The following is a 24,978-nucleotide window of genomic DNA, read 5'->3' as shown; positions in this document are numbered from 1 at the left end:
GCTTACCCCTAGGTTGGCCTGGTCAAGGCATGAAATTTAAGAGTTTGCCTCTTCTTAAAATCTCAAGAAGTCCTGTTGGAAATCTCTTAGGTGGTATCAACTCATTTGGAGTTGGCTTATACGAAGTTTTGTTCCAGCTTTAATTGGACCCTCCAGCAAATGGGTGGTAAGATTGAACTCCTGTTATTTGATATGCGTGGAAGCTGATCCGGATACCCGATCATGTGTGTTAAAAAAGAACACATTTTGTCTTAAGCGTGTGATGGTGTATTGAGAAATTTTGTGGGTTTGTGGGTGCATTTGGGAGCTTTCCCTCATCAATTAAAAAGTTTAAGATGGTAGGTAGTGGGAATAGTCCATTATTGTTAATAGTTGAACGGTCATTAGTAGCTCCCCTTCACGCGTGGGCCATGGCCGACTATTTGCCTAGTCTACATTTATGGACCATTCTAGGGTTTACAAAATTCATCTTTAACCAACCGTGGCTGTGGAGGAATTTTTGGATGCCGAGCGGGTATCCCGTGGCGATGCTAGCGTCCAAGTGTGTTTGAGACGGCCTTAGATTTCTCTCCTCACCCGACCACTCTCTCTCTGAAATTCGGACCGTTCAAAATATTTTTGGATAGCTGAGATTGCCGACGAAGTACCATGCGTGTGGTACCACCCGACAACCAAAACCTTCTCGGGGCTGTGGGGCAATGAAGTCACTTAGGCTAAAATTGCAACACATTGGGGCCCGCTGAGCGAAAATGTCATCAAGTTTTGTGGGCTCAAATTTGGGAAATCAACGGGGTTAGGACAATTTCCATGGATCTTGATGGTGATTGGTCAATTACTAGACTAATTCAATGCACCCTTGTGCTATTCCGTCGTGATCTAGCCCAACAACTAGTGTTATATCGTGAAAATCTGTTAGAAACTGTGCGCAATGATTTTGAGACCCAAAACGAACTAGCCCCCTCCTATTAAATTGTGAGAACTGAGAACTAGTAACTGGCAAGGTACTTCTTGATGAAGTTTCAGAAAATGCATTTGAAAATGTGACTTTTACCTGAGCTCTTGACTTTTTAGTGTATTGTTCCTGTGGTTTGCCACCCTCACAATAGTAGTGGTGGTCTTTATCAATCATTGACAATTTGGATCCTACTCCAGCTTAATAATGGTCCTTCCTATAATAGTCGGCTAAACAGTGTGGTCCTCTATTTCTTGTGATCTACTCCTAATGTACCATAGGATTTTAGAGCAGTGAGGTGGTACTACCCCAGTTAAATTCAGATCTGAGAGAGATATTAGGTTGTCGGCTTTACCCTTATTTTTTTTGGCAAAGAGAAAATTCATGTGGCAAAAACTTAGGCGCGAGCCTGGGTAGAGCAGCAGTTGGTGCGGATCTTGGTGGTGGTAGCAAATATTTGGGAAAAGTAGAAGAGAAAATTCGAACGATTCTAATTCGCGTTACGGTATTGGAGCTAATATGGTAGTTGGACTCTCATTCTCGAGCTTAGAGCACTTGGTGTCTAAAATGACATTGTTGATTAAAGTCATTCTTTGATTGGTTATAGGGTCATTTTTTTTGATACAACAACGTTATTTCACCATTGTAATGTCATTTTTGATAATCACATTTCTTTCTCCTTTGCGAACGTTTTTTTCCAGACCCTGATGGTGATGGCAAGTTTGGTAATCGTCTAATAATTTAGCACCACGAATGACCTTGTCAAAAACTTGGCATTGAATTTGCAAAAAGTCTTGCTAGAACCACAAACACATTACACAAACAAATACTCACGACACATGTGGGCTCCACACTCACCACATGTGCCGTGAGTGTTTGTTTGTTTGTGTGTTGTGTGATGTGTTTGTGGTTCTAGCAAAATTGTTAAATTTGGCACAAGGGTGGAGAGAATCTAGCCATTCTTGATGCTAAATTTTGACTTTGACATCACATTTGACACGAGATCAATCCACGAGAGATTGTTTTATGCTCCAAGAGCATAGGGTCTTTTCCTCCACACAATTGGTTTGGGGTTTGTACACTTTGAGCTCACATTGATGTATGGTGGTAAAGACTCACAGTATGGAATAATTTTTCCCGATCCACGTCTTTCCCCTTTGCCTCTTCATTGTGTGTATTTAGGTTCTCAACTAGATTTGCACTTTTACAGTGGTGGGGATAACATTTGATTTAGAATGTCCCAAATGGCTTTTTTTTTTCCCTTGATAATTGGACGTCTGAATCAGCTTGCGCGCACCTCAACTAATTTCGGGACCCTGAAGTTAACTACCCGGCAAGTTGTTGCAGTCCATTTGGTTTAATGTTGACATTGCCAGCACAACTGACAGACAAAGTTCATCAGAAAAAATTTCTTTTAATGATCAGTATGGAAATTAGTTATTGACTATAAGAATTCCCCCTCCCCACCCCATCTTCCTTTTCCATCTATTGAATGAGTAGCAAATACGAGAGGGAACCACATCATTCATGAAGCAGGCTAGTAGTGTCCAATGCTACAATAGGAGAGAGAGAGAGAGAGAGAATGGACCATCATATTACCATCTTTCTTGAAATATAACGGTGACTTCATTATCACTTCTGGTACTGATTAGGGCACTACACTCATCATGGTGTTTGTGCATTACAAGCAGCACGTTCATGAAATCAAATCATAGCCCGTCTTATTCGCCGTTGATTCTTCCTACCAACTATTCTCATTTTTCTTTGTTACAATCAAACTGAAGGTTGGCCCCCAGAGTCTCTTTATTTGACGGAATTAGTAGTGGGGTGATATACAATCTCGCGTTGAAGTTAAATTTTGTGTCACCAATTAGTTAAACTTACACGATGCTGCCCCCCACCCCCCGGTCCGCCGCTAAACCTACGGTTATCGCTTCTTCTTTCCATTCAGCACATAGAGGTAAATGAATTCGATTCGTATGATGGGAGACAAATATGAAAAACTACCACAAGTGGATTATAGACTACCTCTGATGAAAGAACCACCCCGATTGGCAAGTCAATGTAACTCGAAAACATTGTTATAGCGGTCAATGTTTTAAATACACGTATCGGATCTGTTTTGGCCAAATAATCCATTTGGATTATTTGGCCAAAATAGGCCTATCAAATACCAGAGGTCCAATATCTCCATACGTACCTATCAAGCGATATTCAAAACCTCTGTTATTACACGGTTTTGCTCAAATTCATGGGTGAGGATGCATATATGCTGTAAGGAGGTATTCCCGAACAGACACAATTAGTACCCAAACACATGGTACAGGGGACCACATGATAAATAAAACGAATCACACCGCCGAGAAGGTGGTGCTCGGCGGTAAGGACAAACAGCATGAGGGGCCGGAAACGAGTATGATCGAAAGGCAATGAGATGGCCGAACAGCAGAAGAATCCTGTCTTAAGTGATAAGGTAGTAGGAATATTCCAGAAGGTTCCAGTACAGCTATACCCTGTAATGGAATAGGGTCCCGCGAAGAAAGGATCTACGTTGAATCTCCTAATGAAAATAGGATGTTCGATCGGCTAGTTAAGGAAAGAAGTCCGGAAAGGACTAAAGAGGTGATTTGATAAGGGAACGAGAATCTGGAGTATTATGGGTTTCCTATACGAGATGGAAAACCTAGGGCAATAAGATTGCTTGGGCAGCAAGCATGAGTACACCTATATAAACAAGGCAAACTTATAGGCAAGAGGTACGCAATACATGGTAACTAAATTGTTTTCCTACTGTGAATTAGGGTTTGACTTAGTACGTGATACTAACTTTAGTATCGGAGGGCCTTTGCCGACGAGAAGCATAGGTGCGCTCACCCCTGTTTGTTTTACAGATTAGGGTTCCAATCAAGAGGCACATGAAGCCGTTCCACCAACGTACTACTATTAGCACCAGGCAGTTTTTATCCACCTACACATGCCAACAGGGCTACAAAGCCAATAACAATGGAATGAACAACACTAGGGATTGCTAGCTACTTGGGAAACATTAGTTTTGGAATGTCTTCCTCCTGTCCTGAGAGTGGACCATCCTCAGTGTACTATCCTTTTACCAGGTTACCAAACACTGGTTTTTGACGAATCATAATTGATATTAATATCAATGGTAAATTGAACAAATAGATCAAATTGCTTTCACCTAAATGAATTAACCATTTTCTTGATTAACCCAGCTTGCCCAGAAACAACAGTTCTTCAACCCTTGCGAGTCGGCACAACAGCAATATCATATATATTTCACTCAAGAACAATTTTTTTTTTTGCCACAACAGCTGATACTCAAGACTCTGAGTTAAGGATCTCGTGGAAGTACATTGGATTATATGGAAGTATATATCATCCTACGTACATACAACTATGAAAGAAAACCTCTGGCAATGGCAATCTTGTTATTTTGTAACCCATTCGATTCCCATTAAGGCGCCCAAATGGTGTCTGAAAGTTGACACATCTGGCGTTTCTCTCTATCCCCTCCCGCAGAAGCTGAAGCGCATCCACCGGAAGCCTGTGAAAGAAGCAGGGCAAGATACATGCGATCTAAGGTCCAAGGATAGAAAGCTTAATCAAAGTTCTTGCCTTGTTCTTAAGCAGGCCCTGATGGTTAACTACAGCTTCCAGTTGATGATCCCTCCATCAACCAGAAGGATTTCAAAATCTGATGGATGTTGTCGAGAATTGGCATTTTTGTACGTCTACATGTCAGTCATCTTACATCTTTGTTCACTTACCCAGATGTATATTTTCATTTTTTTAATTTCTCTTAAAATACTTCGCAAAATCGTATAGTAGAATGTGAAGAACATGGTCAATCGGCAGAAGGAGTACCATCAGAAGTCCCAAGCTAAAATCATCAAAGCGAAAGGCAAAAGTATATATACACCCAGCGAGGAGTACTTTCCAGTGTTTTTGTGAAGATCATCTGAACACATATCATAAACATTCATCTCCAATGAATAATCCACTTTCTGCATCATATTTCAGTATAAGGAAATTTCAGATTCTTTTTGCAATGAAGCACCCAAGAAGTTATCGATTAAGGAAGTTTGTTGGGCTAAATCACTACGTTTAGGAACTAAGGAATCAGTTGTCAACCGGATCCTCTACCTGTGCTTGGCCCTATTCACCATGCATGTTGAAAATCTTATGTAAACATGCAACATTCCCATTTGAACTTGACACTTCAAGAAGACAATGATACAGGATGTGTGTTTTCCTGGTCCTTAAAAAACTCTAAATTACTGTATTCTTGTTCCCTCCGTCCTAAAATGTCCGTCCACCACCAAGGACGTGCAATTTTGAGATCAATAAATAGCGCCCCATATCTTTGCACCAATTTCAAGATTTCAATTAGTTGTGTAATTTGGTGCAAGGAAATTTGAAAATATTATGTACATAATTGCTTATTTTTTATCCAAAAACTTGCACGCCTTTCTCGTAGTGAATTTATACCTAGATTGCTTGCAATGTTATCCAAACTCATAAAGCCCACTCTATTTGCTTTTCAGCGAAGATGAATAGGATAACGTTATTAATCTCTTAGTACTAACTCAGTTCTTGCTACAAGCAGAAGCATAGGAGTAGCTAACATGCGATACAAAAAAGATTTACAAAGCCAAACTGCTTACTCAGGTTATCGAGAAATGCCAAAAGACCCAAATATTCAGGAAAGCCGACTAGATCGTATCTGTAGTACAAACCTTGATCTGTACCGGCCAGTACGAAACGAGATTCACAACCTTCCTTTGCAAATGTTGCCCGGTCAAATTAAATCATAGAAGTACTTTCTTTTAGTTCCATCCCCTTAGATCAAGAACCTAGTTTCGTTTGGCAAGCCTCATTCTTTTTCTCTACTTTTGTTTGTACATATACTGTACTATCATATCTATCATGTGCATGTTTTTAATTACAATAAGTCTACGGAGAGCAGGATACCAACCCACGCTCCAAAATGATGTGGACTGGAATTATAGGTCTTTGGGAGCTAATAAAAAAAATCCATAATGTAAAATTACTTAATGCAGAATCTAAAAAACTATATTCAAGGGAACTTTTTGAATTTTGATTACATTTTCACCCACGGAATCCTTCTACATAATCTAATCATGCACATGCCATCAGAGTACTTTTACAAATTCTGATTATAGTACGAAAATCTAAATGAGCAGTGCTACTGACAACGTATTTTAATACCATGTATTTTTACTCTATGGAAGTGACCACCACACTTGTGCTTGTGTGTCAATGGAGTAAAACTTTATAGACACAATGGAATCAGGCTCGGTTTGGTTTGATTTCGACACAATGGAATCACCACACTTGTATCTATGTGCTGATGGAGTTAAAAATGCTTTTTGTACCACACTCGTGTCTATGAAATAAAAAATGTGGTGTTACTAAGTTTCTCAATCTAAAATCTGGAATTTATAATTCAAAACCAGAAATTTAATTGGTTCTCAATAATCCCTAATAATATCTCTATACGGAACCAAATTTCATTTTAAGTTAGGAAATAATTAAATCAATTACTATATGCTTGAGTTGAATAAATTTATATCTATACTATATATATTGTAAAATAAAATGTAATTATCTAAAATAAAACGAAGCTCCTTAAGAAAAGAATAGGAAGGGGTAAATAGAAAGAAAAAGCATAATTCCCGGTCGGGGTATTTCCAAATTCGATTCCCTCTCCTCTGTCAGACCTTTCTGCCCTTTTCGACACCACCCACCGGTCACAGCCCCGTAAAACCTACCCCTAACCTCGTCAATGTACGGACACTCCGGCAAACTCAGCCGTGGAGGCGGCGGCGGGCGAGGAGGCGGCGCCGGTAGTAAACGCAACAGCCTCCATCCGCCGCCTATCCACCGCCCATCTTCCTCCTCCGGCCGCCTCTCCGTCGGTGGCGCCGCTGGTCCTCGCAGCCGTTCGTCCGGTGGTCCGTCTACATCGGCGCCTTCATCGGCGGCGGCGGCGGAGGAGGAGAGGTTCAGTCTAGTCACCGGAAACCCTCTCGACTTCGCCATGATTATACGGCTCGTGCCCGACCTCGTGGAGGAGGTCAAGCGCGCCGAGGCGCACGGCGGCGCGCGGATCAAGTTCGATTCCAACCCTAACAATCCTTCTGGCAACGTATGTTTCCTTTGAACGATGTATATATGTGTAATTGTGTAAATCCTTTTCAAGTTTGATCTTGTGGTGATGGTATAAAATGTCGATCAAGTTAAACTGAGCTTGGAATATTGGTGCTTAATGTTGGAGTTGTACACACTTTGGTTGGTGCCTAGTCATGGCAGTGCATTATGTAATTGGAAAACTAGAGCAATTGGGACTGGTAGCACCTATTGCCAATTGGTTTTAAGGTGAAACCGTCCAAGAAACTAGGGAAATCTTAGAATAACCTGGAGACTATTCCACGTATTACCAATTGGTTTTATGGTGAAACCCTCCAAGAAACCTGTGTTCACTTATTGCCAATTGATTTTAGGATGAAAGCCTCCTAGAAATCTAACACGGAAGGCTTCACGTCCTTGGTCAAGTCTACGCCCGAGTCAATTAGTCACCTACTCAACTCATACCTCTACATAATGTCGGGCTGCACATGAGGAGAGTGTTGGACTTTATTCCACATTGCTCACTTAAAGCCACCCAAGCTTGGTTAATATAATCTAGAGGCTACTTCATCTATTGCCGATTGGTTTTAGGTTGGAACCCTTCAAGAAATCTAACATTATCCGGGCTTAGAGCTGTTTGATTAAATTGAAAATGTGCAAATTCGTATACTTTCACTTTGCAGTTATAGTGATGGAAGACTTCTTCCGATGATATTAAACTGAGATTGTAATTTGGTGCTTAATGTTGGAGCTGGAGGCGTGCATACTTTTGTTGGTGCTTAGGCATTGCGTTGTATTTTGTTTCTTTGGAAAAATAGGGCAATCAAGATTGTCTATAGGGGAAATGTTAGTAAATTGGTCTCTGTCTGGTGCTTAGAGGTTTTTTGGTAAATTGAAAACAGAGTAGTGATATACTTAAGTGCTATGTGATTAAAGGTTAAAAGTTTTTTAGTGAAGTTCTAGAAATGGAAATTTAAGGAGAAACTGCTCAGTTAAAATTGGAGTTGGATACCATTTCCAGCAACGGTTTAGTGAATATTTCCCATTAATAGTGATACTTTGGGTCAATTAAAAGTTTTGAGTCCTTGATGTGTAAATTTTTGGTTCTAGATTTATAGGTACTTGAGATGAGATTGTTGAGCAATGTTAAGCACCACCTGGTAAATGATTTATTTGACAAGTTTTAGAATTAAACTGACTCAGGGCTTTTGAACATTATGCTTGATGCTTCAGTAAACACATTGGCGCTATGACCTAGTGGCCTAGTGGATAGTAGGTGATTGCTTTTGCAGGCACCCAAAAAGTCTGCAGCATTGAGAAGGATAGCATGAGAAATGGCGTGTACAAAGAAGCATATGTTGCTGGGAGAATCTTTGAGACTATAAAAGAATATCAAATCAAATATTTGGAAATGCTTTCTCATTGTGTTCTTTCAGTTTGTTTTGATTTTATTGAGAGGATTATTTCAGTGCATGTCATGTAGCAGCTCAGTCTTGTGGAAATGTCCATTACATTTTTCTGAGCGTTGTTCTAAATACTTGGTCGGCTACTTGGATTGTGTTTCACTCAGTGAAGCCGTGTAATGTCAGTTAGACCTCCATTGCACCAACCTTTTAGCAGTTGATCAATCATGGTTTTAACTTTTGTTGCGCCAGGTTATTGATGTGGGCGGTAAGGACTTTAGGTTCACATGGTCGCGTGAAATGGGAGACCTTTGTGACATATACGAACAGCGTCAAAGTGGTGAAGATGGAAATGGCTTGCTTGTCGAATCAGGGTGTGCCTGGCGCAAGATGAATGTACAACGTGTATTGGATGAATCAACTAAAAACCATGTTAAAATGCGGTCTGAGGAAGCTGAAAAGAAGTCAAAATCACGAAGGTGTGTCAGGAATTTAACTTTTGTAGTGTCCTCTTGATTCTTTACAACTCTCTGAGCAGCCCCCTCATTATTCATTAAGCGCAGAGACAACTCCAGAAACAAAGCAGCAACATTGATTGATTATGTTTCTCTCTTTCTCTCATTTATTTAAACTCTACTTTTATACGTATGCTCCTATATGCATTAGTTTGTTTTTGGCATTAAGTCTCTATGTTTTACTAGCCACGTGCCTCGGTAAGTCGTAGTTTCGTGGGTACATACAGGGCTTTCACCAGCTGAGACTGGGCCTTAACTCGCTGCCTTTCTAATTTCCATTTTTGCGCTTGCAGAGAATATTGTTAATTTATCCGTCTTTTCTACTTCAAGTACCTGGATAAGTCTCCTGTTTGACGTAAATTTCTAGTTTATGTTCCTGTGCTGGTTTTATGCAATCACCTTTTCCATGGCAATCCTAAATAGATTGATTCTGGGGATGCTCACGTTATCACACAAAGGATTTGTTACCTTGCAATGGTGGATTTCTTGGTACTTGGTTGGATTTCTCTGATCTTCGATTCTCAGAAGGCATATTTCTCCACTATTACCTTTGAAGAAAGTCCAGTATATGTTCTCGATTGGTTTCTTGCCAATCGTAGGTTTGGGTCTCGGATTGGGCAATTGATTGTTCTTTGAACATGATGTTGTCTCCTTTCTCCTATTAGTCTTGTAATAGTTTCAAGATTAATGAAATCTTTTTTGCCGTTCAAAAAAAAGAAGAAAGTCCAGTATAGATTCTATTGAACAGTTGGTTTTACCGGATGTTTCGTAGGAATCTCTCTATTGGCTCCAGCCTTGCTGGGATTTGTTTCAAGAGATTCTGTTACATCTTTGGTTTTAGTGTGAAGTATATATAGTTTTGCAGAGCACAGGGTTTAGTCTCTTAGGATCTTATGTTTTGGCTGATGGCACTATATATATCGAAATCCGGGTACAACTGTACAATATGCTCGGCAATATACTTGTTTTAATGTGCTATCTGCCATTACCTTTGGAAGCCTGAGTTTTTAGTCAAGGGTTGTCACGCCCCGTCCCGGAACGACACCCAAAGTGGGCCCGAACCAACACGACCACATGGCATTCCACACCAAATAACAACAACTAAATGACAAACCATACACGAAATAGAGTAAAACCCCAGCGGAAGACTTAACATTATTATAAACAAGGTGTCAACAACTTTACGAACTTACATAGTACAAAAGTTGCTGTCTCTTATCCCAACACAAGTAATTAAACATTAACGGAGTTTCCCACATAATTAAAAACTTGAAGTCATAAAGTACTTGACAACATTAGTCACAAAATGATTTTAACAAAAATCAGAGTTTGACCGTTACAACCGACTCGACCAAAAATACTAACACTCGATACTAATCCAAGTGTCCCCAAAATGCCGACTGGTAGTGGACCAACTCTACGACCACCTGTGACCTGGCAATCCAAAAAGGAAAACCAGAGTGTGTGAGATATAGAATACATTCAATAAAATACTACAATACCCGAAGGTACATCTCACTTGAATGTAGTTCACACAAATTCAGCTTATGTACTCAAAAAGACAACACACATATAATCACAACATATGCAGTGGCACGTCTGCCATAATCCCATATACCCCAAGAATGGTGTCCCACACACCATGCTCCCAACTACCGTTAATTAGGCGGCATGGCTTACGACATGATGTGCCTCACACACAAACCTTCGGCGGTATAATCAACATCCAACAACATGCATAACACTAGCTAAATCCCAAATAGCGTGATACACAACCACCACCATGTAATACCTTATTAAACATAACCATATCAAACACACTCACCTTTGTGTCGACCGAAGTATGCCAAACTAAGGTTTCGGCACCTCCCGATTGACCGGCTCTTTACCTAGCCACAAGTTAACTCATATTAGTTACGAATTCAACGAATACTCGACACAAGGTTATAAAGCTAACAAGAAGCTAAACAATGTCTAACGGATACAAATATGTCCATGCCAATACCTAGAAATGTCCTACAATAAGTGTAAACTCAAACACCACCTAATTCTCCAAAAAGATAACATATTCCACAACTAATCTGTCTTAAAATGATCATAACATTTAATAGGTTTAGAACTAGTTCATGCAACCACCACCGTTAGAAAGTACACTTCCGGTACATAAATTTTGATATAAAGTTTGTTAAAAACGGAGTCCTGATGACAAAGTTATGCTCATCCGAAGTTACACCATAACCTGTCCAAAATCACAGATTCTACACGTCTATCAACTTCGAATCAAAAATTGATTTAACCTGGTACAAACTAAGCCACAACCTTCACATATACCAAAAGACATACGAGTCTAGTTTTAGAATCAATAACCCGTGCGCTAACCCGATACCCGAGTTAAAAGATATGACCATTTTTTTCCGAAATGTGTCAGTGCAGCAAATACAAAACTCAGCAGGGATACAACAACTTGTAAAATCCGTCAAACTTAGACCATACAACAAAATGACCTGAAATTTGGTAGAGATCAGAACAACATCTCAAAGTTTATCCTTGATTTTTCTCAGATTTTTCACAATAAAGGAACCTAGTCAAAATCTCCCTCAAACTCAGAAATTCTGTGCAGCGAAGCACAATTTTCAGCAGAATAGTCTATGTTCGAAAATTCATTAAAAATCAAATACTTAATACTTTTTAGTAATTTCAACGCCAAAACATCACCAACTTATCAATCTTTCAGACTCATAAGGACCCATAATCAGAAATATCGTTTAACTAAAAAAAAATTAATGAAAGACGCAGCTCTGTAAGCTGTCTGCACAAAACAGGAATCCGACTACATTTTAGTTTACGATTTTTATCTTTTTCTACACATCTCAGAAAGTTATGAAAATTTAACAGGACACAATAGATACACATATAAACATTCAGTAATTATTACAAGAATTTAGAAATTCTCTTGGTACCTCGAATAATTTGGTGAGGAACAAGCGAGGGTTTTTCTCCTCTTCTTTCTCTTCTCCTCTTCTCAACCGTTTCTCTCTTTCTCTCTCTCCCTCTCCCTATACACGTACAAAAGATAAATATGGAGAGAAATATCTCCCCAGGATATTTGTAAACCTATAGAAAGATTATTGTGTGCAAGCGAGACGTATTGTTAACTTATGTTCTAATCGCAAATCACCCACAAGACCCTCGCAAATTCTATTGTTTACAGTTTTTAACTTCCAAAATATATAGTTCAATTAAAAGTAATTGAAATACCGAAATATCCGGGGCGGGTATTACAAGGGTATTGGCACACCGTGCCATCAGAAAAGAGAGAGAGAGAGAGAGAGAGAGAGAGAGAGAGAGAGAGATTGTGGTTTACATTTTCTTTCATTAGTCTAATTGTCCCAAATGCAGAGAAAGCTTTAGACTTAACTGGTTATGCATCTCTTCATTTTGTGTAGGAATAAACACATCTCTTTTGAATATGTGAAGGTTAAGCAAGGTCAGCCAGTTCAGAATCCATGCCTCCATTTTTCATACTCACATTGGAAATCTAATCGTTGGGTTTTTCTTCCCGAAGTTTGTTGTATTGTTGTGTTAGATTTCATTTTGCGGTGGGTTGATGCAAAGCAATGGTGTCAGCTTACGGCTCGCAACATTTTTTCTTTCTTTTCCTAGTGTGCAACGTTGTAGACCTCCTCACTGATATGTTAGGAACGCTGTCCTGATTCCTGTAGGTCAAGACGTGTTTATTGTGTTGAGAATAGGTTGATGCCAAACAATGGTGCCAGCTTACAGCTCGGAACGTTACTGTTACATTGGTGACTATGCAATATTGAAGACCTCCTCGCTGAGCATGTTAGAAACTTTGTCCTGACTCCTATATGCCAAAGATGTGTGAATTGAGTTGAGAAAATAATTAGGAAGTCTTCCCTAAGCTTTAGCGCTTAAGCTTTTTGATCATCTGATGGTTAACAATTTAACACGTAAGGCAAGTTTGTCACTATTTTTTCTTCCTGTACCTAGAATGCCTGAAAACCAGGCTTAATCTTTTGGATGATATGGATGATGTATGCTTTATTTTCTTGACCACAGAGCCATTGTTTTAGACCCTGGAAACCCATCAATGAAGGCATTAGCTGCTGCGGAGAGTAAGTTTGTTTTAAACGCTTTTTTATGTTGTTGCTTTTTATTTTAAGAATCACTTTCCAACCTTTTTACAGTATCATGTACCGATTATGTACCTAACATGCTTTTCTTGATTCTAGCTAACCCCGGGAAGAAGCCTTTCAAACAAAAGGATCCTGATTTCAAAAAGAGGAAAATTGAAACGCCTCCAGGTAGTTGTGTTGTCAATGCACATTTCTGAGCTCTATTTTAAAGTTAAACTTCACCATGATGACTCAAGCACTTTAGTTTCAGCTGCTTCTTCAAAGTTTTTGCTTCTTTTTAACAACTCACTTGTTTGTGTATTTCGTGGAAACATTTATGTGATTTCCCCATTATTCTTTTGCATCTGTAGCCTTTGGGGGCCCTCCTAAATCTGCTTATAAACCTGGATTTCCCTCGGCTACAACTTTGAAGGGCAGGCCTTCAGTTTCTCCCCTACATTCACCACCTGAGCTTTCTGTTCCTCCTGCATCTCCATTCGGAGCAGGAAATCTAACTAAAGGCCATACCAATGTAGAAGACGTTATGTCCATTCATGTTTCTAGTAAAGAGAATGCTACCAACTCTGAGAAAGAAATGCCCAACAGGGCCAATAGCGGAGCACTGCTGGAAAAGCCCGGACGCAAGGGGAATTTAGGAGCTAAACCAATGGATATGCAGAGCATGCTGATTTCACTACTTTTGGAGAAACCTGAGGGTATGAGTGTAAAGGTATGCACAGAATAACTGCCTATGTCAAATTAGTGGTTTTCTGCAACTAATCCTTCTTTTGGTTAGGACCTTTGAATAGGAATTTCTCAACTCTTTAGTTTTCGTTTTCGTTGCATCCCTTGTGTACGACAGCCTTGTTAACTTTTTGTCCCATCTGATAGGCATTAGAGAAAGCTGTAGGCGATACCATTCCTACCTCTATAATTAAAAAGGTAAGCGGTCCTAATCCTTCGTGCATTGATTGTAAGAACAGATAATGTCTCACGTGTTTTCTTATTTTCTTTGAGCATCAGATTGCAACTTTCCAAGCGCCAGGAAGATATATCTTGAAGCCAGGAGTGGAGGTGCAAAACTACAAGAAACCTTTGTCAGAAAATGGAAGGTACCTACCGACCTTTTCTATAGTTCATACTGCATAGTCTGATTTCGCTACGAATAACAGTGACATTGTTTATATGTTCTATGCTTTAGTGGATTGGAGTCAATAGAAAAGAGAAACCAGTACATTTGAACTTTGATTTCTATTCCATTGCTAATTCAGTGATTCATCTCCACATTTGCTTCTTCCATAAAGATATGGATGAACTGAACCAGAATGGTACATGAACTGTATCACGAGGCAGCGATATATTCTGATAAACTTAGTACTTATAGATTCTGTCCTCCCCCCTAGCATAACCTTAAATTTTGTTTGCTCATGCTTATTTTCTGTCTTTTTTTACTAATCAATGTGTTGCTACTGGAAGAGCAGTCCCCAACTGTGTGCTCTCATACCATCAATTTGGGTGCCGATGTACTTGCATCTTTATCTACATTTGTAAATTTTGTGTGGTTATCGTAGGTTTTGGATGTATTTATCATGCAATCCTTGATTTATCTGATGTTAAATGATATATATTTGCAGTTCTCCTGATTATCTTCGGCACCCAACACCTGCCCCTGAGGACAAGCATAATGACATTTTTGCTCCCACTCCAAACTCTGCAGAGAAAGCTTCTCCTGAGGAATTGGAGAAACAGGCACATTTAGAGTCTAACAATGGAGAAGATTTGGATCCTTTTGCAAAAATCAATATCCAACATCATGTTGATGATCTTTTTCGTGAGAAAAAGGTTTCTGACAATAGCGAAGGTCAAGCAGGTAGCTCCAGTGACAGTGGAAGCGACAGTGATAGTGAAAGTGACAGCAGTGATAGTGGAAGTGATAGTGGTAGCAGAAGCAAAAGTAAGAGTCCTGTGGGAAGTGGGAGCAAAAGTAGCAGTGACAGTGAAAGTGATGCCTCTTCGAACAGCAAGCAGGGCTCTGATGAGGATGTGGATATCATGACAAGTGATGATGACAAGGAATCAAAGCCGAAATTGCAAACTTGTGAACCAGGGTTTTCTACATCACCAACTCCATGGAGGACTCCTGATGTTGGGGTTTTACCAAATGGAATACATGAAAGGCAAGATGGCAGTGGCTCTGGTTTAGTTGAGATTGAGAAAGATTTGCCTGTTGATGCATATGGAACTGAAATGGCGGTTTCTGGGAATTCAGTTTCTAATATACAGGGTGAAATACCTGTAGAAGACATTAGACTCTATTCCCCTGATTACCAAGAACATCAAGAGAGCCAAGTTTACATAGCAAATTTGTTTGGCGAAAGAGAAAATATTGATACGGATGGTTTCAAGAACAAGAAAACTGAGAGCTCCGAGAGGATATCCAAAGGTAAATCTAAAAGGGGCTCTCATTCAGAGCAGCTTCATGAGAAATCTGAATATTCAAAAAGATTAAAAGTTGGAAGCTTGTTGCAACCCAAAATATCTCGCGGTAGGGAATCTCTCTTCCGGGAGAGTCCTAAAATATTATCACCTGAAAGGGTCAGTGAAGACAACTACAATGGCCATTCCACTGAAACGTTGAATAGAGGCTCTAGGAATGAAAATGATGATTCTGGCTTACAAAAAGGCTACATCCAAGGAATCCATAGTATATCTGCTTCGGATTATCAGGAGTCAGGAAGAAAGGCTGCTGATATCAGTGCACGGGTTAAGGTTACTGACACAGCAGAAAGACCTGGAATACATACAGAGAGCTTGGGACGTGGCATTAAATATTCTGAAACGACTCATAAATCGCAAGAGAGTTTACCTGCCCAAAAAGATAGACTTTCAAAGGAAATACAAGATGAAGGTTGCAATACCCAAGAGAGAAAGATGCCAAGAAGTTCCAAGGAAGGTGCTTTTGGAGACAAACACTCATCACAGTTTGACTCGTATAACTATGGGAGACATGGTGAACCAGGTGGGAAATTAAAACAGCCTAGAGAGGTTTCAAACTCACACATGGGGTTTTCCCCACAGGATAACAACAGAAATAATGTGGAAAGATTCCCTATCATAAACGCAGGGGGCAAAATTCTTCAAAGAGAGCTTTCAGAATTGGAATTGGGTGAACTTCGCGAGCCTTTGCCTGAGGAAACTCCTGGGGCTAAGAAGAAATTTGAGAGAAAAGGTTCATTTAAACAGTCAGAGAATAAACCAAGTACTTCAGATGACTGGAATTCCGAAAAGAGCAAGGTAAAACGAAAAACAGTTGTAGACTCGGGAAAGCTCTCACCGCCGAAATTAAGGGTTGGGCCCTCTAGAAATGCTGAGGGTTCATCTAAGAGGACTCCTGAACAATGTGCTGACGATTTAACAGGACCACAGCACAGGGTTGTGCAATCTCAGGCCCATGGCCTGCAGCACCAGTCATGGGTAGATCGTTCAGAAGGTACTCAAAAATCAACAGACGTGAGTGGTAAGGTTAGGCATAATGAAGCTAGAGCAAGCCAGGGGAACGGGCTAGAAGGGTTTGGAGAAACTCATAAGGAAGCATCTGTTAATGCATTACAAAGGAGTGATACTAAACAGGGGCCGGTTTCTCATCTTGCAAAAGAAAGCAAAACACAAAGGTCAAATACAGTGACTGGCTCAAGTGATAAGCGGAAGGATACTTCTGTAACAGAGAATAATGAAGGGGGTCCGAAAAGGAGGGAATCTTCTTCAGATGACAATTGTTGTTCATATTCTAAGTATGAGAAGGAGCAGCCGGAACTTAGGGAACCAATAAAGAACATTTCTCAGTAAGTAGTCATACGAGTTTCTTAATTCTGTCATCATGATTTCTCTGCCTTTAATCTTCTCTAGGTTAAACTGTCACGTAAGGTTATGAACTCTGCTCTCATTTTTCTGTTTTTCTTTGTCATTATGAATCTTTAGGTACAAAGAGTATGTGCAGGAATATCGTGAGAAGTATGATAGCTACTGCTCGCTGAACAAGACTCTGGAGAATTACAGGTATCATATTGTTTTATTGCTCATGTTCAAGGCTCTGGGATTTCCGCCACTGAATTGGATGTGTTGGTCCCATTTCTTGTTGGTTAAGACCGTGTGGTTTGTTTGTTGCAGGAATGAATTCCATAAACTGGGAAGGGACCTTGAAAATGCTAAAGGGAAGGATATGGAAAAGTATCATAGCATTTTGGGGAAATTAAGGGAATCTTATCGCCAGTGTGGGACGGTGAGCTTTATTTTGGTTGTTTCTTGTAAGGTTTCATATACACCGGGCTTCACATAGTGGTTGAAGTGCTTGCTAAATCCATGTTGAAGTCTTTTTGTGCATCAAAATCATCATAAATAAGTTTGTTCATCCAATATCCCCCTCTTTTGTTCCAACTTGTCATAATTTCCATCTCCAATTCTGGATTAACATGTTTCGCAAATTTGTAATTTCACAAAATCTGGAGTGTTGTCACTCATCATGGCTCACTGCTAGGGCTGTCCATGGGTCGGGTTTGAGCGGGTTCAGGTCGGGTTGGACCCGACTGGCAATTGATCAGATTTGCCAAATGGTGACCCAAAACCGACCGAACTCTGTTCGGGTTCCGACCGATTGTCCTTTTGGATTGTTCGGGTTCACGGGTCAGGAAAATATACAGACTCTGTGTAACAAAGAGTCATCAACGGTGATCAGATCAAAAAAGAAAAAAAATGGAGAGAGAGAAAGAGAGAGGGAACCACAAAACTGATTACAGTTTACACACAGTCGTGTGGAACAACCAGTTGCACGAAACCTATTGCACAATCGTGTAACAAACAGTAACACAAATGACAAAATCTATTACACAGTCAACGAACCCATATAGAAGAAATCAATCATTAGAAAAGCTACATCCACATTACACACAGCCGGATCGATCGATTGATCGAGAGAGAGAGAGAGAGAAAGAGGAGAACCACTGTCAACGAAGAGAGAGGGAGGAGAAGAACCATTGTCGACAGAGAGAGTGAAGGAGAGAGATCGAGTCATGAATCTACACTCCCATAGCCAGATCCAGAGAGAGATTGAGTCACTGAGATAGAGAGAGAGGTGAGACCGAAAGTGAGAGAGTTGCCGCTTTTGGGGGAACTGAAAATATCAATCGGGATACAGGGAGGACTTAGGGTTTTTCCCGTTTTATTCATAATTCAGTCTGGTCAGGTGGGAATTAATCCTACGCATCCGACACCTGACTTGGACCCAAACCTGTCCGACTTAGCCGATTGGAACCGTCTGTTGTGCCTTTTTTGGTCGGGTCGGATTCATGGACACCCCTACTCACCGCATTGGATGTGAGCTTAAGTTTGTATCCATTCGAAACTTTAATGGTTTCTATGGCTACGGTGGGCTTAAGTTTGCATCATGCAGCGTATATGTCGGTCTAGCCATTGAGCAGTGTATATATGTACTGTATCCTCTTCTTTTTCAAGCTTGGCTCATGTTGTCAATTCTCCATGAATAATGCATGGACAGGATAGAAATCATGTTATTCTTCTCTTCGTTGTCTTCTGGTTGTAGGTTTGAGACTTTGAGTAGCCATCTTTAATTTGCACTAACTTTGCTTTTCTAAATTTTGGGTGTATCCATTTATGAGTTAACGTATTTGGCAAATGGTGGATTGTTTCTTACGTGGAGAATGCAAGGAATGTCTCACTCCAAAAAACCCTAAAAGAATTGTATCGAAGTTTGATATAGCAATACGAATAGACTAAAATGATACTGTACTATTTGGACATATTCTTCAATTGAAATTCCCAGTCTGACTCCATTACAATTCATCTTATGCAGAGTCATAAACGGCTGAAGAAAATATTTATAGTCCTTCATGAAGAATTGCAGGTTATTAATCAGCCAGTCATCTTCAATCTTGAACTTACTTCCTTGTTTGCCACTAGATGATTTTATTTGTGTTTCACTTTAGCCTCCTAAATATGTTTACTTACCACTATCTTACCATGTTGCAGCACCTGAAACAGATGATTAAAGACTACGCTGTCTCAAATACAAGAAACTGATGCTTCTTCTCGTTGTAGACCCTATGTTGCCCGGATGAACCTTCGAGGTTTCTACTTATGTCAAGGTTTGTTCCACAGATTGCACAGCAGTTTGTGTGAAAATTGATTTGTAGATGGTAAGAAAGGGCTAGAGGCAGTCTTTTGCATGAAGCTTGAAGATGCTCTTGCCAAGTTATGCACGGGAATCTTGTAGTCACCTGACCAAACATGGAAAATCTTGGACGCTGATCTCTTGGTTTGAGATGTCTCTGGTAAATACCAACGGTTTTAGAGCAATTTGGAAAAAAAGAAATTTGGCGCACACCTTCTCAAGCAGGTCTACAGGCCGTAATTTTTTGGGTGGATCTTCATGGCAATTTCACAGTTTGCTGTTGCTCTGGCTGCTACATTGTAAAATGACCATTCCCCTGGCCCCCATTTTTGGAAGGATAATAAAATCTCTCTCTCTCTCTCTCTCTCTCTCTCTCTCTCTCTCTCTCTCTCTCTCAAAATTCATGTAAATTTTGTTAGATAGTCCAACTAGGGCTAGCTGACTTGGACAAGGTCTAGAGAGGATACCAAGAGCTAGCACTTTGTATCAATTTTTGTTGACATAGTATATGTTACTGAATAAGTCCAACAACTCTTTCTTCTTCTTCTTGTTTCTCCATGCAAGGGAGAAGCTATTTGATTGACTTTTTATGCAGAAATATTGTGGCAATATATTCTTATTTTTTGCAAATCCAATTGGCAGTGTCTTTCCAAAGTCCAATAGAGATTGGGGACCCTGTGAAAGCTATTATGGGTAATGAATCAAGCCCATCATATATGTTGCATGCATTATTCAGGTACAATTAAACACTGCCACTACATTTCGGGAACAAGGGAGTATAAAGAGGAACCGGGACCTGAAGTGTAGGGGTGTACTATAGGAGTGTAAGACACAATTCGAGCCAATTATTTTGTTTTTGGTAGGTATTTTCCTGCAGAACATGACATTATTAATGTTCTCGTAACCTATTTTCGTTTGGTTTTTTAATGTATTTTATCTTCTACATTATTCATACATTATCGTCTAAATAACAAAAATAACATTGAATGTTCACAACAAAAAGATAGGAAGATGCATATAAGAGGAGTGTCAAAATTAGGGCATGTTTGCTAGAGAAGTGGCTATAAATTTTAGATTTTACTTTCAAATTCTACTGCGGATTTTAGATTTCAATTTTTAGTAGAAGTTGAGATACTAGTCAGATATTAGATTTTAGTTATTGCTGAAAATTTTAAATTTTGAATTTTAGCAAAAGTTGAAAAACTTGTGTTGTTACAGTTGCGAGATTATGAAATTTTCATTCATTTTTTGATAATTTATGTTACAGAATTCCAAAAACTACCTAAATCTAGATTTGGGATTTTGAGAATTTAATACTTTTTTTAGCTTTTCAGACCCCGTTTTTTTAAGGGTTTTGGATTTTGAATTCTAATTATTATCTTATTTCTCTCTAATCATTACTTTCATTTTTCTCTCTATCTTTCTCAAATTATGACCCTTATTTCGAATCATTACTCTATTTCTCTCTATATTCATTACCTACAAATTTAAATCCAAAATCCCAAATCGAACGGTGGCATAGGATCCGAGAATCTGTTATCTATAACTTTTAACAAGCACTCCAAACTGATTTTGAAAAGCTAGAATCTCAAAATTTGGAAGAAAAAAAAAATCTCGCAAACACACTTAATAGTTAATCCAGTTTTGCCAATTACAACATTTTCAGAAATTCTAATATTTTTACTTTGGAAGATGTACCCTGTAGTTCTTTGTTTAAAATGTGAAGTAGTGAACTAGGCTCAAAGTCCGAACATATATATCAAGGTTTTGAAATACCGTTTCGAACATGGTACCGAATTTGCCACTGGAACAATACGTACCGGTATGTTACTGGGTATTATTTCGGATTTATCGTTAAAATATAAAAAAAATTATATATTTGGTTATAACATTGTTCAGCAACCATATTTCTTTTCCCCAAACCACTTTTTCTCCTTTTATGTACAATACCACACGGACGGACACCTGTATGAAACTTTCAAAAGTACCCCGAGAAAAGGTTAAAGGGTAATTTGGTCCTTCTTCAGTTTAGGGTTTCCAAATTTTTGTACTCCCTTCTCTCCACCAGCAGCTTCCGTTCTTGTCTGCTACTACCCACTGCTGCGTGTCTCTCTCACAACCAGCCATGGAAAAAACAGGTGTAGCTCCTTTTCTCTCCTCCTCCTCCTCCTCTCTCTCTCTCTCTCTCTCTCTCTCTCGCGCGCGCGCGCCTTCCCTCTGATCAAGACAAGGTTGTGAATCTCAGTCACAATCCGTGCAGAACTAGTACCGGCCGGAATATCCGGTAGCTCGATCTCGTCTGAAATCGGCCGGAATCACCGGTACTCGCCGGTATCAGAGCCGGAACGGTATTTGAGGGATAACTTACCGATTTTACACAAATCCGGTACGTACCGGCCGGTACGGTACAGGATTCACAACCTTGATATACATAGTGGATCTTAGATTTAATTTTTTATTTTAATTTTATGGAGTATTTTGCAAGGGTGTTTGCAAGTGAGTTCTGAAAATCAAAATTGAAAGTCGAAGAAACGCTTCGAAAGCCTCTGGGCATCACAGTCAACGAAGGGGTTAGCGGAAGGAAGAAATGGGAAGGAGGATACTGAACAACGCGTTGAGCACGATTGCGAACGCCGAGAAGAGAGGGTTTGCCACTGCTCAACTCAAACCCATTTCCAACGTCATGGCCGCTTTCCTCAACATTATGAAATACCGAGGTACTTGTAAAACCCTAATCCTTTTCTGATAACTCAGGCGTCCCACCTCGATTAATCTTGGGGTCCAACCCAATAAAACCCTAATCCTTGCTTGTGAGATTTAGATTTTTGGTGCGTTGTGCTGGTTGATCTTGGTGTTCGGGTTTTCTGTTGAAAGGGTTTCTAACGCTTTTAGGAGAAATTGTCACATGTTGTGGATTTTAGCTTTGTGTTGGTGAGTAAGTGCGGAGGCTCATGGGAGTTTCTGTGTAGATAGATTAGATTGATGCCTTGCGTAGTTCTGGCCCGAATGATGTATTGGCTTAATTTGAGGGAGTTCAATGTTCATAATCTATAATCTCAGAAATTATTGCCTACAGATAAGTGGGGGGTTTTTTTTTTGGTACGGATCGACGAAAGAAAGAGAGTTATATGGAGAATTATGGTTTAGACTGATTTGTTTGGATTTTGAGGACTCTGGAGGGGAATTTCCATGCCAAAGTTACTTTCTTTGGATTGTAACTAAGAGGATAGCTTAAGCTGAGGGCGCTGAAAACATGAGCCCTGACTTGTTTTTGACAAAGGAACGTTAGTGAGCAGGTCAACAACATATTTGCTCCCCTGTCTTATTTAGGCATTAGTTTTTGTTCGCAAACATAACTGTTGGTAACTACTAGGATTCTAGGGAGAACCGAGGACTATGCGTTATGACATCCGTTAGGGAGAGCCAGTGACTATGCGTTATGACATTCAAAATGGCCTCACCAACTGAGCTGATCACATTTAATAAAAAATGTTTTGTTCCGAAAAGAAAAAATCAGAGATGGAGATGAAGCGATTTTTCCCTGTTGAGCTAGTTTTTTTTCCTCTGAACATGGAGGAAGTAAGATTTTGCTCCTTTAAGGACTTTGAAGGCGAATTTCAACTTTTGCGGCATACTGATACTGATTTGTTAATCTGCTATGCAGGTTACATTAAAGATTTCCAAGTACATGATCCTCACCGAGTTGGGAAGATAACTGTGGAACTGCAAGGAAGGATCAAGGATTGCCGGGCTCTCATGTATAGGCAGGACATTAAGGCCCAAGATATTGAGAAGTACAGATTCAATAAGCTTCCAACACATCAGGTATGAGTAATTTTTGTAGCAATTGAACAATTTTGCGCCCTGAAAAAAAGGACACTAGTTCAAAGTTAATTTGATCAGTATGAGCTATCCTTAGGTTTTTGCGGACATTAGGTCCCCATTAAAAGTGATCAATTTTCAGACAGAAATTTACTAGTGCCACTGATGACTGCACAATTTTGCCATTTTGATGGGCTTACTAGTTAATGAGGGAATTATGTACATTGAAGAGGAAAATATGAATCTCTCTTATTAAGATACAGGTTTCGTTAGTGCATGTTCATGCTTTGTGCGTTGTGCTTTGAAGATTTATCATTCTTCTTGTTATGCCAAAGTATCATTATTCTTTAGATGGTTTACTCATGAGTGCACAATCAACTCATAAACTACCATGCGAGAGAACCAAATGATAACAGTGTAGTTTTCTTTACCTGCAGTGGGGCTATGTCGTGATTACAACACCAAATGGAGTTTTGGATCATGAAGAGGCAATCCGACAAAATGTGGGTGGTCAGGTTTTGGGGTATTTCTATTGAGTATTTGTTGGATATATTTAGCAGGTGGCAAAGAAGGAGCTTTGTTTTCCTTGCCTTTTGCTTTGTACAAGAGTGTACTCCCCTTTCCAGCAGTGGGACAATTCATTATAAGACTCAAAACTTCTCTTGCTATACCTCCTAGGGTTCAATTCCTAAGGATTGTTTTCATATGCGGACACGGTGTTGATTCAAGTTTCATTCATCCTTTATGTTGAGTCTGTTTAGGTATGACACAAGATGTTTGGTTCTTGAATAAATCTATGGTTTTGACATTTTGGTTTTCCTTTTGGTGATGGCAAGAATACCATGTGGCCGTTTAGGGTTGATCAATTTCAGTGCAGGTTTAGCTGTGGAGAGTACTTTTGAAATGGTTTTCGGATGGAGTCCTCTCTTTTCCCTCTTTTGGGATTTAAGAAATGACTTTCCTCTCATAGAGACTAAAACATGACATATCCTTTTCTAATATGAATCACGTGAAAATGAGGGATTTGTTTGTTTTCATTCATAGAAAAGAATGTTGCATTCCTAGTTTTGCAAGGCCACGTTTGGTGGTTGGCTTTTATTTGATGTGTTCATATTCTGATATCCCTTTATGCAGAAATGGAAATGAAGTTGTGCAAATGTCTTTTGTTTAGCCTATCTGTATTTTGTTTGAAATGTGCCCTTAAATCAGAATGTTTGAGGAGTAAAATACCCTAAATAGCCAATACAAACTTGCGAATTGCAGCACAAAGCGCACATATCATTGTGCATAATGTGATATAACTTCTCTCGGTGGTTTGACTTTGAGCATTTTAATTGAACATCACATAACCGTGGTTCAAATACCCATTTCCATTACAAATTTCTCAAACTTCCACTGTAAAATTCTTACACTTATGCAGGGGCCAGACAAATCAACAAAAAGCCAAAAAGACCTAATAGTACATGAAAAAAAATAAAAGGTAAATAGTCCAAAATATAGGATTAGCATGTAAAAAAATTCATAAACGAGGTGGGGGGCATTTTGTGTAACGAGTAAATATTCACTTTTTCTCACAATGCGTACGTTGTGAGAGGAGGGGTATACTACACTGCATTGTGAGATGAGGAGGGATATATACCCCTTGAGCAATATTATGGTGGCTATGTTTGTATACCACATTTTGGATACCGTGGGAGGTGTCATTATTATATTGATAGAATGTGTTCCATTACATAATAAATGAGTCACATTTCTACCAATATAGGGGTTACATGTCACATGATACTCAAAATGTGAT

General features: G+C 39.5%; 2 protein-coding genes and 1 long non-coding RNA gene across 10 annotated transcripts; 2 read left to right on the top strand and 1 right to left on the bottom strand.

Annotated features, from left to right (window-relative positions):
* Positions 1 to 6,650: 6,650 nt before the first annotated feature.
* Positions 6,651 to 19,993, top strand: LOC131299223 (uncharacterized). Of its 5 annotated transcripts, none has more exons than XM_058324844.1 (12): positions 6,651 to 7,139; positions 8,776 to 9,002; positions 13,119 to 13,174; positions 13,292 to 13,363; positions 13,546 to 13,904; positions 14,066 to 14,116; positions 14,198 to 14,286; positions 14,809 to 17,016; positions 17,153 to 17,230; positions 17,342 to 17,453; positions 19,041 to 19,091; positions 19,217 to 19,993. In XM_058324844.1, the coding sequence occupies exons 1-12, from the start codon at positions 6,777 to 6,779 to the stop codon at positions 19,265 to 19,267; spliced, it is 3,717 nt and encodes a 1,238-aa protein (XP_058180827.1). In that variant the 5' UTR covers positions 6,651 to 6,776; the 3' UTR covers positions 19,268 to 19,993. The 5 variants fall into 5 exon arrangements, with proteins under 5 accessions (XP_058180827.1, XP_058180826.1, XP_058180825.1 ...); XM_058324843.1 differs by having other exon boundaries at positions 13,543 to 13,904; XM_058324842.1 differs by having other exon boundaries at positions 13,292 to 13,366.
* Positions 10,166 to 11,838, bottom strand: LOC131299286 (uncharacterized). The gene is made up of 2 exons (XR_009190674.1): positions 10,864 to 11,838; positions 10,166 to 10,472 (listed from the first exon to the last, which is right to left on the bottom strand). It is a non-coding gene; the product is annotated as an uncharacterized LOC131299286 (long non-coding RNA).
* A 1,331-nt stretch (positions 19,994 to 21,324) lies between the features above and the next one.
* LOC131299282 (small ribosomal subunit protein uS8my-like) lies at positions 21,325 to 23,988 on the top strand. 4 transcript variants are annotated; one of them, XM_058324928.1, is made up of 4 exons: positions 21,325 to 21,496; positions 21,844 to 22,075; positions 23,023 to 23,183; positions 23,618 to 23,988. In XM_058324928.1, exons 2-4 carry the CDS (start codon positions 21,946 to 21,948, stop codon positions 23,714 to 23,716), a joined length of 390 nt encoding a protein of 129 aa, XP_058180911.1. In that variant the 5' UTR covers positions 21,325 to 21,496; positions 21,844 to 21,945; the 3' UTR covers positions 23,717 to 23,988. The 4 variants fall into 4 exon arrangements, with proteins under 4 accessions (XP_058180911.1, XP_058180909.1, XP_058180908.1 ...); XM_058324926.1 differs by having other exon boundaries at positions 21,417 to 21,758; XM_058324925.1 differs by having other exon boundaries at positions 21,421 to 21,496; positions 21,833 to 22,075.
* Positions 23,989 to 24,978: the final 990 nt, after the last annotated feature.

Source organism: Rhododendron vialii, chromosome 8a, assembly GCF_030253575.1.
Source record: "Rhododendron vialii isolate Sample 1 chromosome 8a, ASM3025357v1".
NCBI lineage: Eukaryota > Viridiplantae > Streptophyta > Magnoliopsida > Ericales > Ericaceae > Rhododendron > Rhododendron vialii.
Note: the sequence above shows the minus strand (reverse complement) of the source record. Positions and strands in the feature narration are given on the sequence as shown.

What these genes read in the sequence shown, in the direction of transcription:
- LOC131299223 (XM_058324843.1), top strand. Translation starts at nt 6,777, where the DNA reads ATGTACGGACACTCCGGCAAACTCAGCCGTGGAGGCGGCGGCGGGCGA. An exon ending in AAGACTCTGGAGAATTACAG is followed by an intron (nt 17,231 to 17,341) that starts GTATCATATTGT and finishes TGTTTGTTGCAG; the next exon opens with GAATGAATTCCATAAACTGG. An exon ending in CTTATCGCCAGTGTGGGACG is followed by an intron (nt 17,454 to 19,040) that starts GTGAGCTTTATT and finishes CATCTTATGCAG; the next exon opens with AGTCATAAACGGCTGAAGAA.
- LOC131299282 (XM_058324928.1), top strand. Translation starts at nt 21,946, where the DNA reads ATGGGAAGGAGGATACTGAACAACGCGTTGAGCACGATTGCGAACGCC. An exon ending in CAACATTATGAAATACCGAG is followed by an intron (nt 22,076 to 23,022) that starts GTACTTGTAAAA and finishes TCTGCTATGCAG; the next exon opens with GTTACATTAAAGATTTCCAA. An exon ending in ATAAGCTTCCAACACATCAG is followed by an intron (nt 23,184 to 23,617) that starts GTATGAGTAATT and finishes CTTTACCTGCAG; the next exon opens with TGGGGCTATGTCGTGATTAC.